We start from the raw sequence: 18,968 nt of genomic DNA, 5'->3' as shown, positions 1-18,968 counted from the left end.
CCTATAACGGTGCTTAAACTCATCTCGGTGGAGATATTTCTCCCTAACAAGAAAACGACCCTGTGACGGACAGCCGAGCGCAGGGTTTCAGCAGACGCATCCCACGCCCCTCCGGGCACTGCTACTGAACTTTGCCTTTTCTTGCCAGGCCAGCCCTGCATCCTCCTCCGCTCCCAGCCCTGGTGAAGGCAGCGCGCCAGCCTGCTTAGCATTCGGCTCATTGCTGGGAGCAACCGTGGCTTCTAAGGAGCCGAGCTTGGCGGCTGCAAGCATCTCAGCCCTGTGTCCCCCCCCGCCACCCTGGCTCATCATATGATTTCTCCTAAGGGATAACCACTGACCGAGACCGCGTCTCCGAGCTGATCCTTTGCTGATAAGCAGGCTGCCAAGTCTCCAGCGCTAAGACAAAAGAGTTTTTCTCTTCCGAGCAGGTTTTTCTGCTGTGAATGACAGAGGAAGGGGGAAAAGCAAGCTGCCTGGCACTCCTCACAGGCAAGAGGCTTTGGGGGCTCCTTCCCCGCTGCTGTGCTGGCAGACCATGGAGCTTTTCAGGCTGAGCCTGGGCTGTATTTGCCTCCTTCCTTGGCTTGAGGGTAAGTTTCTCCTCCTTCGGGGTAGCTGGAAAGTGGGAAGTGAACTGCCCCCCAGCTTTTAACCTGCTTTCTTGCTGAAGTATTGCTTGGGCTGCAGAGCTCTGAACCTACCAGCTGTAAAACAAGTGCCTGTGACTACATTTCAGGGCAGCATTTAAAATGGGATTAAACACAGGGGTACAGAAGAGTGAGGAACAGGCTGGCAAGGTGCTGGGATGGCTTGGCCAGGGACAGCATGGTATCATGCCAGCCACTTTTATAAAGTGCTTTTAGACGGCTAAGAGGAGTGGATGAATAAACCTGCTCTGGAAGTGAGACAGGCACTAAGACACCTCCCGAGCACTGTGTTTGCTCCCTGCTCCAGCTGCTCCTTCCCAGCAGAGGTGAGTGGGCTCAGAGCGTGCTGGCAGCATGGGAGAGAGTGGTGAAGGGGAGCAGGACCTCATTGTGTTAGTCCTGCTTCTGTGGCAGTTGGGTGGGAGTGGGACGTGCTGGGGAGCTGCAGAGCCTGCACCGTTCATCACCACAGAGCAAACTTGGTAGTGGCTCATGTTAACATTCAGCTGCTTGCTAAGATCACTCAAATCCTGTATCCTGCCTGTATACAGTGGGATTTTGAATCCAAGCAGCCTTGTTTTTGACATGCATGGGTAGATGAGGAAAGCAGAAGTCCTGCCGAGCATCATCCTGCAGAGCTGGAGTGGTGCTACCCAGGAACAGCTACCTGGGAGCGGTGCTACCCGTGGTCTTTCCCATCCCATCATGGGCAGTGGGAAGCACCTCTTTTCTTTAAAAATGGGTGAAGACCCTGAGCTAATAAGTAATTCACTTCTTGTTATGCCTGAGATGCCAGGTTGAAAGAGATTCATTGAAATAAATCCCTGAAGGGCTTCAAGGTTCATTCAGTCCCTGAAGCTGCAAGGAGGGCAGTCCTGCAGTTTTGCAGGTTACCTGCTCAGAGCTTTTCAAGCTCCCTACACCTACAAGGACTACAACTATTTGGGCTGCACAGCTGCAATGTTTGTTCCTTAAAGACAAAACTCAGACTGTCAGCTCTGACCATAATGCCTAGAATAGGATAGAGTATTATTTCAGTTGGGACCTACAACAATCATCTAGTCCAGCTGCCTGACTAATTCAGGGCTGACCAAAAGTTAAAGCATGTTGTTAAGGGCATTGTCCAAATGCCTCTGAAACACGGACAGGCTTGGGGCATCGACCACCTCTCTATGGAGCCTGCGCCAGTGTTTGACCATGCTCTCAGTAAAGAAATGTTTCCTAATGTCCAGTCTGAACCTCCCCTGATGCAGCTTTGAACTGTTCCCACACGTCCTACCACTGAGTCCCAGGGAGAAGAGCCCAGCACCTCCCTCTCCATTTCCCCTCCTCAGGAACCTGTAGAGAGCAACGAGGTTGCCCCTCAGCCTCCTTTTCTCCAAATTAGACAAGCCCAGAGTTCTTAGGCACTCTTCACAAGATATGCCTTCCAGCCCTTTTATTTGCCATTCCCTGCTCCGCAACCTCTAAGTGCGAGTTCCCTGGGCTGCTTTGAGCAACTGACCCCCGGTTAGCTCCGCAGCCAAGGCAAAGGAGAGGTTTGTGCTCCTACAGATTTGACTTTTGCTCCATCTATTGCTGTTTTTTGCACCCCAAATCTTGCCAATTAAAGTAAATTTAGTGAATTGAATCTCTCTTTTTTTTTAAAGCCCCAGGCTGAGGGTATGTCACTGTACTAGTGAGGGGTGAGAATACTTGTGCATCTTTTAAAAGTTACAGAAGATCTGGTTAGGACCTGGAAGTGACACCATGGTGGGATGCCAGAAGAGCAGAATAGCCTGCAGGGTTTTTCTCTTGCTCTTGCTGTAATACAGATCTTGTCTGGTGTTAGAAGAAGCAGTTCTTTACTACTGCCACACGACAGGAGCCCCGTGGCTATGTTTTATTAGTAAATTAAGGAGGATCACAGGACGTTTCCACATGACATTTCTTTTCCTTTCCAGTGAAATGCTTTTGGTGCGGCTACATAATCAGCCACTGCATTTCAGCCAGACCACTAATAACATGACAACTCTTTTGCAAGCAAGGAATTTATCTTCCCAATACGTGGCAAAGCCCAAAGCAAGCTCAACAAGTAGAGAGCAAACATGTTCTTGCTTAGGGCTGATCTCCCACCTGCAGCAGCCTCTCCCCATCCTGTCCTGCCTGGGGCTGCCGAGTTTTAAGGCTGCCAGCAGGACAGAGGTGCTTGCTCTCGACAGGACTTAGAGGGTTCTGTTTCCTACTGGAAATCCTGTAATTGCCAAAATTGTTTCTGACAGTGGTTTCTCTGGAAAGTCCCTGCAAGCAGGGAGAGAGATGAAGTGGTTTTTTAAGGGTCAAGCCTAATGGTAACCCAGTGAGGTCCGATGGATGGTGGGAAGTTGAGCACTAGCAGGATCTGCACACATACAAGCAGTAAGAAAAATGCTGAAATAACACTGCATTTAACACTGACTCTCAATTCTCATGCACTGAGTGTGAGGCTGGTGGTGGCTCTACTTGGTATCCTGTCCCAATCCCAGATCCTGGGGGCTGCTCTTCTCTGCCCCAGGCCCATGTGCAGTGCTGGCCCCTCATGCCCCACTCTCCTAAGGCAGCCCTAATCATCTTGCACTGAAGAAGCAGAAAGGCCAAGCTTATCTGATACTTCTCCTCCCCCATATACTTTTCCAGCCTCCAACTGTTTTCTGCTCAGGGGATTTCCTGACCCTGGTGTGTTCAACTCTTCAGTAGCTATCGGATCTCCTCCCTTGACTTATGCAGACTCTCTCTGGCAGCAAGGATGCATGGCTGCTGGGTGCACAGCCACCTCCTGCACACTTTGAGTCTTTTTTTGGCACTCCTTGTCCCATCTGGGATCAGTCCTTGGCCAGTCAGCCCCTGCCCATCCTCTGCAGATCTCTCTGGATTTTATAGACCTCCATCATATTGCCCCAGGGACTGGTTTTCCCAGCATACATCAGCTTCATGTTGACTTCACCAAGCTCCTCTGCTTCCCATGATTTATCCATGTGTTTTTCCATGCCGAAACCTTCCTTCTTTTCCTATGGCTGCTCGGCTCCCTTGGAGGTCTTGGTCAAAAGGGGACCTTGCAGTAATGTGGAAAGCTATGAAGCCCTGTTGGTCAACCAAAAGCAAGATATTCTTAAGGAAGTGGCAATGGTTGGGAAAAAACACAGCCCAGTGTGGTTGCCAGAAGCAACAGTTGGGAGCTACTCTTGGAGAGATGTGTTACTGGAAAATAATGAGTGTAGACCAAGAAGTATTTGCAATCAGGTGCTTGCACCAACAAGCCATTTGCCAGCTAATTACTGGCAGTTACCAGTAGGCTTTGTTGACTTCTCTATAAAAATGACACAGCTTGATAAGAGCTGATCTGCTGCTCGAAGTGATGGAAATTGTGCTCCCATAAACGCAGAGCTCGCAGTTGCCAGGTAGCTGCTCACCCAGTTCCAGTTCTGCCTGTTCTGCTGGGCCTGATGGGCAGGCACCTGTTTGCTCACCAAGGCTCCATCTAGCATTATCCTTTCCATAGGTAGATTGGCCACATCCACTGACCTGTCATGGATATTTGTGTCTCTAAACTTTACATCCAAGTAATCATAGTTGTAGGCTGAGGGAGGACTGGGGCAAAATAAAGCTAATGTTTGTTCCAGGCAAACAGCCTGTTTTGCAAAAAAAACCAAACCCTAATCTCACCTTCTGCCATGCTGGTCTTTGGCATGAAGTCAGGCAAAATAGACAACAGAGTGCTAATCTCACTTCTCCCCTGTGCACATCTGGATTTCCTGCCTTTGACCAAACACATCTGGGTCACCACCCTCTTATGACAGCAAGTGCCTTCCGACTGGTTTTAATTTCCTCATCCCATGATCCTAGGCTGGTCTCCTGCACTGGCAGCAGAGAGAGGCTTGCTCCCTTGGATGGAGGGAGATCTTTTCATGAGAAGGAGTTATTGCTGAGTTGCATTCAAGCCTGCTCCTGCTTATTTATTCAAGGCCTTGTTTGTCCATACCTGACAGCATCTCAAGCTGCTTGCTTCAATTAGATTCAATGTAATGTTCCTACAAGTGATCTTACAGGGCCATGTCTTGCACTGAGCTCTATCTGCATGGGGAACCCTCCTGCCTTAACCGGGAGCTTCCCTCTTCTGCTACTGCATCTTCTCATTTCTATCTAGTCCTGACCCTCTGCAAGAGGTAGAAACAGCCTGCTGGGCTCAGGGTAGCTCAGAAACAGCTTCCCCTCCTGCTCAGAAGAGACATTTGGCTGAGTTTTCGCTCATGGCAGGTTATGATAACTTCAGGCCATCACAGTGAATTGCTCCTGCTGCTGTGGTTAGTCAGATGAAAGTCCCTTCTGTCTTCATCCAACATCTTTCTAGACTGCCTGGTTTTGTAGATGTGCTACAAAAGCCCCACTCTACATTTAGTCCTGAATTTTAATGCGAGTAAGGCATACGGATAGAAAATGTGGTAGTTCTGCATTACCAGCATGAGGCCCAGCAGTGAGGGCAGGAAGGCATGAGAGGTTAGATGCTGTGCTTGCCTGAAGAGAGAGAGTCCAATAATCAATACCAGGGTAGAGAGAGGTGTTGTCTGCATCACCACAGTGCTAAGCTGTTAAAAATGTCTTTCCACAAACTCTCTGGTTATTTTTTCTTCTTTTGGGCTGGGGCCATTTCTGGTAGGAGGAGCTGGAGTCCCTCATGGCTGCTTTTAGAGCTAGGGCAACTAGAGAGGATGGGAGTCTTCCAAATCCTCATCCCACTGATGCCCCTTGAACTGCTGCAATAGTCCAACAAGACAAGGGGACCCTAAATCTTGGGACAGCTGATATTCAGGGGGAGTTATGCAAGGAGGCGAACATATGTAATGTATATGAGAACAATGTGGGTCAGTGTCCACTAGTAGAGAAGATATGATCACCTGTAGCAGTAAACAGTGGAGGCAGATTACCTAAGCAGGAAACTCTCTGGCTTGTCTCACCATAACTTAGGCTATGGCACTGCTGGCTCCAAGGTTTCTCCTCTATGGTACGTGTACCCCTAGTGCTGTGCTCAGTTTGGGTGGAAACAGCAGAAACAGCTTGGAGACATTTCTCCAAGCGGCTGTTGGCATGGCCTGGGTGACTCGATATGAGCTGCTGTCATATGGTGGTACCCAAGAAAAGCCACGTTTGGGAGCTCTCCTGGGTCATGGGATGTTCCCACAAAGCAGTCCTTATGAGAGGTGCTGTGGCTGCTGCAGGTGGATGTATGCCTTTGAGGACAGGTAGAGACAGGAAAAGGTAAATTCCTGACTGTATCTTAGTGGTCATCTTCTCCCCACAGAAAACACCCACGTGGCAAGAGAAATTGAGACAATTACAGGATTTTTCCAAAAGTTAAGAACCCCACCAGGGAAGGCAAAAGAGGCCAAAGCCAATGCTGAGGTTCTGAGGTGACCTGGAGTGTTTTGGGAACCTGTGCTTGCTCAGCTCTGACTTCCCTCCGCAGAGCCTTTAGAGAGAACAACCCATCCCCAAATGATTTGCAAATGGCTTTGATCAAGCCATCACAGGCACTGCTTAGAAATGGTAGAAACTTTCCCAGCCAGACTGGGATTACTGGTAGCCAAGGCTTTCCTGGTGGCATTACCTTAATTAGGAACATTGCATGGTTTTTGCTCCTAATCCTACAAGGAACAGCATTTCCCAAGGGTGGCCATGCTTGCTTTTCTTTCTTGTAACCAGACAGAGTGGCAGTATCATAGGACAAATGAGCTGGCATCAAGCGCCTTTGCTAGAAACTGTTTATTTTGTTCCTAAAAATATGAAGAGGCCAAAATGTTCAAGCATGAGCAGCTCAAAGCAGGCATCTACTCAGGCTCTCTGGATGAGGGTGGCATTTTCCAGAGACGCAGAGCCCTATCCCCAGAGACTACACTGGATGTTCTGCTTGCTCCTGGTTAACATTCCCAAAATGTTAGGGCTGATGACAATGTTGGGAAAAAAAAGTCATTTTGCCTCCTGAGTAAGAATTCTTGGTGCCTGACGTGTATCTCAAAGTAAATATACTCCAGCTTTATTTGCCAGTCTACCCCTTATGACTGTGTGGGGCATGTGCAATGATTGTTGCCAGTTACCTGTATCTAACTGTAAGTTGCTCACTTAGATAGCAACATCTCAACCTCAGGAAAGCAATAACACATGGGTAGTGAATGGTGAACCTGTACGACAGACACAGGCTCACATCTGGGTTGGCGAGGATCACACAAAACACCTCAAAGAAAATCCCAATGTTAATAGGCAGCCTTACAGAGAGCTCAATGTCATCATCTGTAGGGAAGACACTCGGACTACAGTTCAGAGAAGGATTATGGCCCCACCTTCACTGCCATTCTCCTGCATAATACTGAACCAAGCAAAGTTTAGCTAGACCTCTATTCCCAAGCTGTAAAACAGTGGTTATATTTTTGGACCTGAGGTATGGTGTGAAGATAAAAATCTATTAATAACTTGGTGTCATACTCTACTGAGGAGCTACACAAATCTCAAAGGAAAGCACTCCAATTGCAGTGTTGAGGTTCCTCAGCTCACATGTATTCCTGTGGCAGGCGGGCTTCCTTGGACCTTCAGTGGGGTGAGTCTCTGAAAACTGAGACCTGCAAAAAACCCCAAAAAGTCTGGTAGAAAGGGGCAGATCAAAAGTGAAAAAGGTTGATAGATAACATAGGGGCATGCAATGATTGCTGCTAATGTGCAGGTAACAGTGATTCTTTAGAGGGGAACGTATACCACCAGGTACTGTACAGAGGGAACAAAACACCAGTCTGCTGGCTGAGTTAAACAGCAATGCACTTCAAATTTTTTTTAAAATTGAAACATTCAAATGGACACTCATTGCCAAGCAAGGAAAAGGAAAAAAAAAAAAAAAAAAAAAAAAGGAGATCACAGTATGTTTAATAACAAAACCCATAATAAAACATATGAGAAAAAGATTTAGAGAAGCAACCTATATAGAGAGCGAGCATATAAAACTAATAGAAATTTTCAAATATATCTGAAGTAGGAATACGGTGAGGGTAAGAAGGCCAACGACTAACTGATGTAAATGTAAGAAGGACAACCAAGGCAGGGCAGGAGTGAAAGGCTGAATGGATTATTGGTGCTGGTGTTCACTTCAGGCATGGTCAGGGAGGTCCTCACATGGCAGCCACTCTGCAGCTTGAAGAGTGTTGTCAAACAAAATTATCAACATTACTTAAAGCAGCTTCAGCACCGAAGTACTGTGTTACAGCAATTATGTCCACCTTAAGAGTGTTCATCATGGGGAAACATAGGTCACTAGATTTGATTTCAGCATCAGGCAAGTCAGTAGAAACAAAGAGCAGAATTTGCAGATGGACAAATATGCGAAAAGTCAATACAGCTTTTGTAGTGGGAATGCCCAACATCCATGGCATCAATGAGCACATAAATGTAGTAAGCTGATCTAGACCTTGTGCTTGTGTTTGCAAAAGGCTTTTGGTAAGATACTTCCACCAAGGCGCTTAAGAAACTCCGTTCTCATGGAGTCAGAGAGTCATTTCACCCATAGGTTGGAAGAAAGAGGTGGAATAAGTTAACAGTGATCACAGCAGAATGAAGATATCAGCAGGTGCCAACAAAACATCAGTGCTGTTTGACACAGTGATCTTTGGAAAAGGGGTGAAAAATGGAAGTAATAAAGTTTGCTGATGGCACAAAATTATTGAGAATAATCAAATCTGAAGTTGACCACATGGAGCTGAAGAAGGAGCTCATGATACCGATTGAGCAATAAAATGGTTTTTGAACTTCAAAGTACACACAATGTAGTGTACATGGGGAAAAAAAAATCATAAATATCCAGCAATGCTGTCTTAACTAGCTGATACATTTAGGAAGGAGGCACTGGTGTCCTTGCTGTCTTGAGTGAGCTCTTTACCCTCTTCCCCTATTAGCAAATACGAATAGGCTCCAGCCCAGTGCTGGAGACAGGATACTGGGCATCACAGATATTTTATCTGACCCAGCACAGTTCTCATGTTCCCCTGTTCTGTTTTTATGTGGCTCTCAGATCATTACTTCAGAAATGGGTTTCTCCTAGTTAAGATGAAGCAAAGAGTTGAGAATCCTGGAATCCAGGTCCTAGAAAAAACATAGTAGGGGGATTGTATTAATCCCTTTGGATTTTCTAAAGCTTGTGGGAGATTATATATGAGACATTTCTCCTGCCTTTGGAAGCTGGCAGAAACTAAAGCCCAAGGTGCATTAAAGATCTTCCCTCTGTTCAGCCCTCAATAAAGGGTAAAGAGGACAGGACTTACAAGCTGTCAACAGATCCCCCAGAAATTTAATTTCCATTTAGGCACATGGGCTTGGCAGGAATTGCCTGTATCGGTGGCTCTTACAGGTCCATGAAACTGAATATCCCAGCACAGACACATCCATCCTCGTCTCAGAGCCAGTGCAGGAATTGTATGGTGGTTTCTGGCTGCCTCTCCCCATGCATTCAGGCTGAGCACAAAGCCTTGAGATGTTTCTGATTTAACAACCAACAGGCACTATTAATCTAGCAGACCCCTAGAATTTCCTGAGAGAAAACATAATAGCTCTTTTAAGCTATTGTTCATACTCTTGGTATTGTGTACTGTCTTCTGTTTACACTGTCATTATTTTTTTCAGGTACTGAGCCAAATACTTGCTGCCAGGGAAAAGTATTGTTCTTTGTTTTGAGAGGGGAAACTCTGCAGAAATAGTTGTTTAGATAAACATCAGTGTTCTTGTCTAACATCACCTCTCAGTCACCTCTTATTCTTTATGCTCAATACTGTATGCTGATTGGGCTTTTATAACTCTGACTCCTGGGGAAAAGAGAAGAAAAAAGTCACAGCAAAAGCTGGGAGTTACCATGTGTTAATTTTAATTAAAATTAAAAGATTTCTTAGAATGTGCAGAAACTGGAAAATTTTATATCTATCCCTCTGTCTTAGGCATAAAGTACACAGCAGAAGGTACACCTGTGTCAGTGACAGATGCTTTAGCAATTAACATTTTGCTCAGGATCTTCACAGGCCACACCTGATGATTTTGTACTGAAAACAGGGGCAATTGTCCAGCTAACAGGATGATATCCATCCTAAGTCATCAGAGATGCTGGGACCCATTGCTATTAAAAGCAGTTACAGAAATTGTACTGGGCTGCATCAAAAGCAGCGTGACCAGCAGGTCGAGGGAGGTGATCCTGTCCCTCTACTCTGCTCTTGTGAGACCCCACCTGGAGCACTGAGTCCAGCTCTGGGGGCCCCAGTACAAGAAGGACATGGAGCTGTTGGAGAGAGTCCAGAGGAGGCCACGAAGCTGATCAGAGGGCTGGAGCACCTCTCCTACGAGGACAGGCTGAGAGAGTTGGGGTTGTTCAGCCTGGAGAAGAGAAGGCTCTGGGGAGACCTAATTGCGGCCTTCCAGTACCTGAAGGGGCCTACAGGAAAGCTGGAGAGGGACTGTTTATCAGGGAGTGTAGTGACAGGACAAGGGGGAATGGGTTTAAGCTGAAGGAGGTTTGATTTAGACTAGATGTTAGAAAGAAATTCTTCACTGTGAGGGTGGTGAGGTACTGGAACAGGTTGCCCAGAGAGGTTGTGGATGCCCCATCCCTGGAAGTGTTTAAGGCCAGGCTGGATGGAGCTTTGGGGAATGTGGTCTAGTGGAGGGTGTCCCATGGCAGGGGGGTTGCAACTAGATGATCTTTCAGGTCCCTTCCAACCCAAACCATTCTATGATTCCATGAAATTACTTCAAATTGTGTGTCTACTGTGGGGCAGCTGTAACATCTCTCTCTTACAAAGAGGTCCTTAAAAACGGTACCTTTATGCCTGGGGAGCACAGACCAATGTCAAGTGTGCTAAATCCAGGTGTATTTCAATACTTACATAAGCTGTGTCAGCCAAGTACCTCCAAACTTCTGACGGGATATGGTTTTATCCCAGCATTTCTGTAATATCACCAGAAGCCACTTAATGGAAACAGTAGCCCAAGGTGGCCATTTAGCCCCAGGTAGCCATTAGATGAATAGCACCTGGGGAAGAATCCAGGGGCTTCAACTGATTTTTTTATAAGAAAGATTTGATCCAGATAGGGGCAAAAAAACCCCCCAAACCATCCAATTATTTTGGAGGGAGGGAAGGATGCCTACCTATTTAAAGCAGTTGAAATATTGAACTAAATATATATAGGCAGGTATTTCATAACAGTACAAGTTTTCAAGGATGGGTTTTCCCCATTAGTTAAATGGGTGACTTATGTCATTGTTATTTTTCTCTAGTATTGCTCCTGGCTATTTGCACACCCTGCATTTTAAAGGAATCTCATTCTGGGGAATTAGGAAGCTGGGGGAACTTTTTATCTAGCTGGGCATGCCCATCCAGGAAAGGATTGGCGGGTTACCTCTTCCCTTCCCCAGGTCATTTGCAATGTCCAGTGCTCAGAAGACACTTTCGCGTCAAACATTCACAGTACTAAACCGTGCTCTGATTGTACCACAGTAGCAGAAGGACAAGGCTTCCTCATAAGGAACACCCAGGTGGAAAAGTGCATTCGTGTCTCCCACCATGAGACCAGCCGCATCAGCCTGACTGACTGCAAGGTGCACTCCCAGCAGCAGCAGTGGAGCTGGGACCCCACCACCAGGACCATCGTCAGCCTTCAAACAAAGCAGTGCTTGTCAGCTCACAAGTGGCAGGAGTATGTCCTGGTCAAGCTGGAGCCCTGCGGGGACTGGGAACGCCAAGCATGGTCCTGCAGCAAGAAGGGACGCCTCTCTGTGCAGGGCTTCCACCTCAGCACCAAGGAAGGAGGCCACAAGGTCTTTTTCACAAGGGAGAAGGACAAATTCAGCAAGTGGAAAACTTTAGCAGATGAAACAATCTGTGCTGCTACCCGGACAGCAGCTCTGAGGCCCAGCAAACCAACACAACATGCTGTAGACACACGAGTGTGGAGCTATGAAAGTAAGATGAGGTAGATTTAGCATCGGATAACAGCTAACCTCAGGTGTCATCCAAGCCACCTAACACCAGGCTTGCATCCATCATTCTAACTTGGGGTCACTTTGGGCCCATCTGGAGAGATATCAAATGGCTCCAAGTCAGCCCAACTACTTGGTACCACCAGTTTCCAGTAGTTGCTGTTCAGTGTTTTCCAGAAAGCACATAACACCTTACAGGATCAGGTCTTTAAACCCCAGATGCATTTCTGATGACAGACAAAAGGCAAATATTTTGGAAAGTACATCTGAATCGGTGCCCAGAGCCAAGAATATAGGAATTGCTTGAGCCTCCTAAGTCCAAAACAACCAAGGAAGTCCCATAAAGTCAGGCACTTAAGACTTTGAAGGGGCTTTTGGTACTTTGTGATGTCATTTTTTGGTAACAAGAAAACTGGTTGCAGCTGAAAACCTCTTTTAAACTTGTATGAATTATTGAGGAGCCACTATATTTGAAATGAGAAATTGTTGCTTCAGTTTCTAAGCAACACGTTACAGTTATCTCCTGCCAGACCCTAACAGTGCTCCTATCACTAATGAAACCACAGTTATAACCTTCATCCCATGCTCTCATGATCCTTAAAAGTGAACCTCACTCCTGGTACCTGATGTAACCATAAAGAGACTAATGAGCACAGCAAGTAGTGGGAGGTAGTTAAAGTGCTGCCCTCCCCTTGCATTAAGAAAACCTAAAACATGACATCAAATATTATAAAAAATCTGTTTTATATTATCATTTTCATGGTCTTGGCTTCTGCTGAAAATAATCTAATCTCTGCTTTCATGAGTGTTCACTACCCTCTGCCTAGACTGGACACAAAAAGAGCAGAAACCCTGGTCCTTTCACAGTTTTACATGTTGGACACAAGGCTTACAGGCCTCAGGCATGGTCATTGCACCAAGATGTGACTGTCATCATTTGTCAGATGGCCAGTGAACCCCACTGGCAACCACTGATAATTCGTGGTCCAGTCTGTTTCCCTCTTTCATTTGCTCTCTTATGCAAAGGAAGGCATGGGTTTCAGGGCTTTTCTCGTGCAGTTCTGTGCAGAACTGAGACCTGAAAATCACATTCAATTCCTACCCCCATCCTCTCCTTCTCTCCGTTCTTCCGCTCCAGGGACCAGAAAAGAGCTGGCGTTTGTAATGACTTTTCTGTGTTTGTCCACTCTGTAGGTGATAAGGTTCCCTACTTTCCTCAGGGGAAATTACTTCCCTTACATAAGGCTATTCCTTACCTCAAGGCTTGATGGCCCCGCTGAGATTTTCAGCTTTGCAGAAATGAGTAAATAGAAAGTGTGATGAATCTGGCTGGTATAAGCAAATGGATTATGAGTATAACCTATTGACACAAAGAGGCTATATCTAATTTGAAATAAAAAGAGATACAATAGCTTTTTTTTTGGCTGTCATGTGCAGATAAGATGGCCTTTTTACTGAGGTTTTTAATTAGCTAGCTAGAAGGTTAACATATAATTATCACAGACCAGTTGTCACAAGTGTTAATGTTTGTTTAACATGAAGGTAAATACAGCTAATACAAATCAGATACCATAATAAGATAGTTAAATATAGGCTAGGAAATGCGTGGAACATTTAGGATATGGGAAAAAGGCATGTGAAAAGGGCGTCTGCATTCCCCAAGGCAATGTTCCTGGCAGCCCAGGGCTGCGTCAGAGCCAGGCTCCCCAAATAAGGCTGCAAGGATAAACACAGAGCAGGCTTTGAATCAGGTTGTGCCAGTTAGTGCGTCTTGTGCATACTGATAATTTTCCTATCAACCCCATGGTTCAGAGTCTACTGAAGGGAAACCCTGACTGCTCAGTAATGACATCAAAGTATGATGTGTTTGTTTAGGCCTTTCTTATCAAAGTTTCAGTTGGCCATCAACAGACAACTTTTACTTTGGCTGGTTATTTGCTCAATAAATTACACCCGTGTACCTGTAGATGCTCATGCCACAGCAAGAGAGAAGGTTGGGATAAGCAGCAAGGAACCTTGCAGACAGGAGTTTCTTGACCTTGTCACATTCATCTGTGCAGGAGAGGGGTGACTATTGCTGCTACAAGGTTTCCCACAACCTCCCCTCTAGCAGTAGTGGCTATCCTACATACCCCACTTCTGCAATAAGACTGGCAAAGCAAAAGATACCACTGAGCCTTGCAAGAGATATGGACTATTAACCATTATTTCTTCATCTGCTGTGTTGGTAATACCTGTGATGCTTAGCTACAGTTCTGCTTGCCTCTTCCTCACACCTCATCCTTTAACAGCTGGCATTGCACTCATACTTTCCAGACCAACCTTGCTTACCACTAGAAAACAAGCTCTGCTCTGGCTGTGGATTCAATCGAGAGGTTCATTTCATCTTTGAAATCTGTGAGACTTGAAGACCCCTGATACACAGGAGGAGGTGATTGCTATTGTACCACGACCCGTTTGCCTTGCAGGGTAGAGGACTGATGTGGTAGGGCTGGGTTCCCTTCCCTTGCCGGGCACTGAGTGTATCCAGGTTTCTGTACAAAAAGTAAACAGTAATCACACACATTTTGGCTTTATTTCCTTCCAAGCTAAAACCATTGATTCATCAAAGATTGCTGTCGTGGACAGAGAATCTTCTGTGAGCTTGACTGACCCACCTCTGGCTAACAAATTGAATAGCACTGTGTCGCCAGCGAAGACCAAACAGGCATACCTCCCAGCAAATGAGGGTGAGCACTTTTCATTTCTGAATGCATATATGAGAAGAGCAGGAAGGAAAGCATGGGTGGCATCTAGAGATTATTCAAGTATTTTCAGTGGTGGTACGTACCTGAGTACTTCTGAAGAACTTCCATGTGTACCGAGTGGTTCAAGGCTTTACTCTAACACAACATGTTGAGATGTTTGCCTTGGCAAGCAGTTCAGTGATAAGGCCATAGTCTTAACTTGGAGGCACAGTCATCAGATGTTCTAGAAGCAAAAAACATCTGTGGCTGGGAAATGCTGAGGAACAAGAAAGTTCCCTTTTCCCTTCCAGCTCCATACAAAAGGGATTTGTGGTTATAGTGCAGCCCCAGGAGGAAGCTGGAGCTTCCTCTGGTCCAACAGTGAAAGTTGCTAATCTGAGTCTCTGCTTCTTCCCCCAGATGTGTCCCACAATCACTCTAAAAAGCACCACGGAAATCGAGGGAAAAATGCTGGGGCCAGGCTTGCAGGTAGGTCCAGGGATCAGCCAGAGGAGAAAGAGACCAGGTGGATGAAGGCTCATCAGCGCCCCTGACCTTCCCATCAATATAGAGTTACATTCCTCTGGGTCCTGCTGAGGCTCAGTAGAGAACGAGGGCACCAAATTACCTGTCAAAAAAACCTCCTTTTAAAAATCAAACAAATCCCCCCGGGCCTGCAGTACAAAAGTGAGTAAAAACATGCAAATGCTTTGTCCCAGCTCACCAGGAGAAATAGATACCCAGCACTAGTGCTTTCCCCCTGCCCGTCTTATTTTGTATCAGAGAGTTGCAGAGCAGAGAAGCATGACTAGTTATTGTTTTCCTAGAAAGAAAGAAAACCTTTTTGTGGCCATTTTCAATAGAGAGATGCCATGCAGCACAAAGCAGCTGTAAGGTGTTCATATTATGCACAAAGTACTTTTCCTGTTATCTACTAGTCTACAGGGACATTACAGGTGGTTTTTGTGGCAATCATGGCTGTTGCATAAGAACCGGGATAGGTACAGCAAACACATGATTGTTTTCTATGATGTCCTTTCAGGCACCAACTGGAAGACGGCCATGCTGGTCCTCAGCCCCTTGGCATTCATACTGGGATTAATAATACTGACACTCAATGTTCATTACAACAAGTAAGCCAGACTCAGGTTCATTGGTTTGCCACTTCCCTGTCCAGCATTTCAGAACAAAAGTCTTGGTCTTGGCACCCTTCCCAGTCCCACACTTGAAGTGTCTGGCTCTGAGCAGCTGGGTCTGCTCACCCATGATGTCACTCTTGGTGGTTTCTCCTCTCTTCCACCCTGTTTCTCCCTCCCACTCACTATCCCACCCAAATGCAGCCACTAATGTTGGCTCCTTCTCCCTTACACACCTTGCACCATCCCTGAAGTTTTAGGGAATTTGGGCACTACAGTTGCCAATCCAGGTCACATGGAAAAGCAACCCAAAGATAAGCAGATGCAGTTATGTACCCTCTTCTCTCTCCTCCTAGGAAGAAGAAAATACTCTCTGCTCTGAAGAGCTCTCCAGCCAACAGCAGCAGAGCTGACTTACGGGAGCCATCTCCCTTACGAAGAGGTCCCCAGCCGTACCTTCCACCATCTCGCTCACCTTCCTTGAGGCATGGAGAGATCCTCATTGAGTGGAAAGACGGGACTGTCACTCCTCTGTTTGATAATGCCAATTATCAAATGGACTAGCTCCAAAATAATGGAGCTGTTGTTCCATCCTGTGTCACTCTTCCCACCAGGAAGAGTGCCACCATAGCCGATCTCCTCCCTAGCCTTGCTCTTCTGACAGGGAGTTGTAAGCGCTGTTTGATTTGGTTTTTTTAACACTTGGGAACAATCTCCTTGCACAGCATGAAGTTGAAGCAAGCAGAGCAGATTGTTTGATATGTATAGGCACATGCTGCTTAGCTCTTCCAGAGCTGATTTAACCCATAACAAACCCCAAATTTAGCTAAATGAAGCTAAGACTCTTGCCAGCTGCAACTGTCCATTGCCTTGAAATTGCAGAGTTACTGAGCATATGAGAAAGCAAATCCTTGGAGACAAAGCATAAGGTGAAAAACACAAGTCCTGATGATCCTTAAATCCTTTTTAAGATAAAAGTAGCTGCCAACAGACACAGAAGGCAGTCAGTTATTTTGTCAATGTGAGAACATAACTAATAAGCACTGCCTTCAAAGATTAGTCTCTTCCAGATATCTGCCAAAATACTCTCCCCACTAAGTTATCAATTCAGTAACAGCAAGTAATTTTTCTAACTTAAAAGGTAGCACTCCATTGTCCTCTCTGCATCACTACAAGAGTCCTGCTGAGAGAACTTGCATCTCTTAAAATGTTTCCAAATTTAGGATGTATTAGACCTTATTACAGCACACATGCTCTTTCTTTATGTAGAATGACAAGTAACATCGGTGATGCTTGTCAGGGATTTTACATTATTCAGCCATTTTATTATACCAGTTTCAGTTTCTAATTTCCTATAGTCATATGGAATAGTCAATGAACAGATACACTGCTCCCATCTAGAGCAGTAATACAGTCTTTAATATAGAAAGGAGTAAGACATTGTTTTCAGCCTTTACACTTCCTGTTTGAGCATAATTACCTGTGACCCATCACACTCAATCCTCATCTTTTCTCAGTGAAACTTGCAATGGCTTGGTGCTTTCCTAATGTTCATGAATTTTTGCTTTCCTTCTCTCTGATCTTGTGATGATGTAAATCATAATCATGGCTATAAATCATGAATTATTTGGAGAAAGAAATACTAACACCAAGAAATTACAAGTATGAGCTGCATCAGTATATTTGTTCAGTAGAGCAAGGGAAACCATATCCTAACCTGTCTCTTACGCAAACAACACTTTTCACTTTACTTAAGTTGTTGTGCTACTTCAGAGGAGCTCGGAATTCTCTAGAGTTTGATTTTATTTAACCTAAGGCAGAAGTAAGGTCTCTAGGGAATTTAAAGTCTCTGATTTTTTTTAATACATATTTTGTAATTTTTTTCTTTTTAAACATAGATCCACACCCTAGTAAAAAGTTAACTGCCGTGAGATGTTATAATGACCAAGAACTTAGCTGGTCTCAAGAAAGAAAATACAAACATTATTGGTTCAGGGCATAAAAATCATAGAGGTTGGAAATAAATGTCTTCCCCAGACAGATTATTCCATAATTATTTACTGGAGGGTTTCCCACATGCTCCTTGGGAAAATATTTTACCATTAGACATGGGCAGAGGAAGAAGTCTTTCTTCACCAGTAAGCAGTGAACACAAACAACGCAGACAGAATTAAATTCTGACTTTCCAACGTTTCCATTTTTAAAACAAATCCAAAGACTTGGGTCAAGTTTCCAAATGCATAAGCATTATTTTACACACAAAATTTGTAGGAATACATTCTGTACACAAATCACTTGAAATGCACATGCAGTGCCTCACCAATTATCAGTTACATCCCTTGTACCTTTTTCTACCACAGTTAAGATGCTTGCCTTTGAAATTTTGTCCGAGGAGCACATCACTTTACAGTGCACGGCACTTGTTGCCCTCCAAAACCTAGACACACTTTGGTAACACGACGTATGCAGTGCCAGTAAAATGCAAATACTTGTTCAGCTAATGTTTTGCTTTCCAAAGCAGCAAGTGCTTGTGTTCATTACTGCTGAATGGGCTGAACAGATGACTTGTTAGTTAATGACTCTCTATAATTCATACTTAATATGCTAATCTTGCTCATAAACATGAAGGCAGTAACACCATTGTTTACATAGAACTGATTAAATGGTAGCTCAAACAATAATGAAAAATTAAGACTGTGAAGCAGCACAGGCTTTTTAACTGTTTTCTCCCCCTCTCTTTTACTGGTTGTTACCTTTTAGTTATTTCTCACTGGTCTAAGTACATTAGATACTATAGACCAAATTCTCCAAGGTATGGACAGAAGAGCTGAAGATCACAAGATCTTCATCACAAGAGGTCTTAAAAAGCATGTTAGCCAAACGTCCATCAGGAAAGACTCCAAAATAGCTGATTCTGCCTTGGGGCTGGACCGGGTGACAGCGGGAGACACTTTCCATCCTCTGCTTCGAAAGCTAGCTGAGAAACACTCAGAGCAATCACCCAACCCGTGTGCTGTTCACTGTCTGCCATCACCTGAATGCAATGCTTGTAAACAGCATTAATAATCAAAATAAAACCTGACTGTAAAGTGGAGGCGCACTGAAATTGTTTATAGGTGTGTGTGTATATATATATAAAGCTCCCTTACAGCACATGCTTTTCTGTGTGTGTATGCATGTGTACATATATACATATTAAAAAAAAAAAAAAAAGAGCTATAAGGGAGCTTTTATAAATCACTCCAGAAGATAACAGTGATGAGCAAGACACCCCAGTCACAGATGCACTAACGTTATTACAATAGGCTGCACTGAAGGAAGAGTGCTGCATAACTAGAGAGTAACACGATACCAAACTGCGCCCGTGTGTCTCAGCCCAGTTATGATGCATCTCTGGTATCACAGGTCTTCTTCAGGGCTGATGTGGTGCTGATGACCCTCATTT

General features: G+C 45.0%; 1 protein-coding gene across 2 annotated transcripts; it reads left to right on the top strand.

Moving 5' to 3' along the window:
• Positions 1–241: 241 nt before the first annotated feature.
• Positions 242–18,742, top strand: LOC129199959 (uncharacterized). Of its 2 annotated transcripts, XM_054811198.1 has the most exons (6): positions 242–593; positions 11,180–11,644; positions 14,250–14,390; positions 14,808–14,876; positions 15,430–15,520; positions 15,880–18,742. In XM_054811198.1, the coding sequence occupies exons 1-6, from the start codon at positions 539–541 to the stop codon at positions 16,085–16,087; spliced, it is 1,029 nt and encodes a 342-aa protein (XP_054667173.1). In that variant the 5' UTR covers positions 242–538; the 3' UTR covers positions 16,088–18,742. The 2 variants fall into 2 exon arrangements, with proteins under 2 accessions (XP_054667173.1, XP_054667174.1); XM_054811199.1 differs by lacking the exon at positions 14,808–14,876.
• Positions 18,743–18,968: the final 226 nt, after the last annotated feature.

This window comes from Grus americana, chromosome Z (genome assembly GCF_028858705.1).
Source record: "Grus americana isolate bGruAme1 chromosome Z, bGruAme1.mat, whole genome shotgun sequence".
In the NCBI taxonomy this organism is placed as follows: Eukaryota; Metazoa; Chordata; class Aves; order Gruiformes; family Gruidae; genus Grus; species Grus americana.
This window is presented reverse-complemented; position numbering and strand designations above follow the sequence as displayed.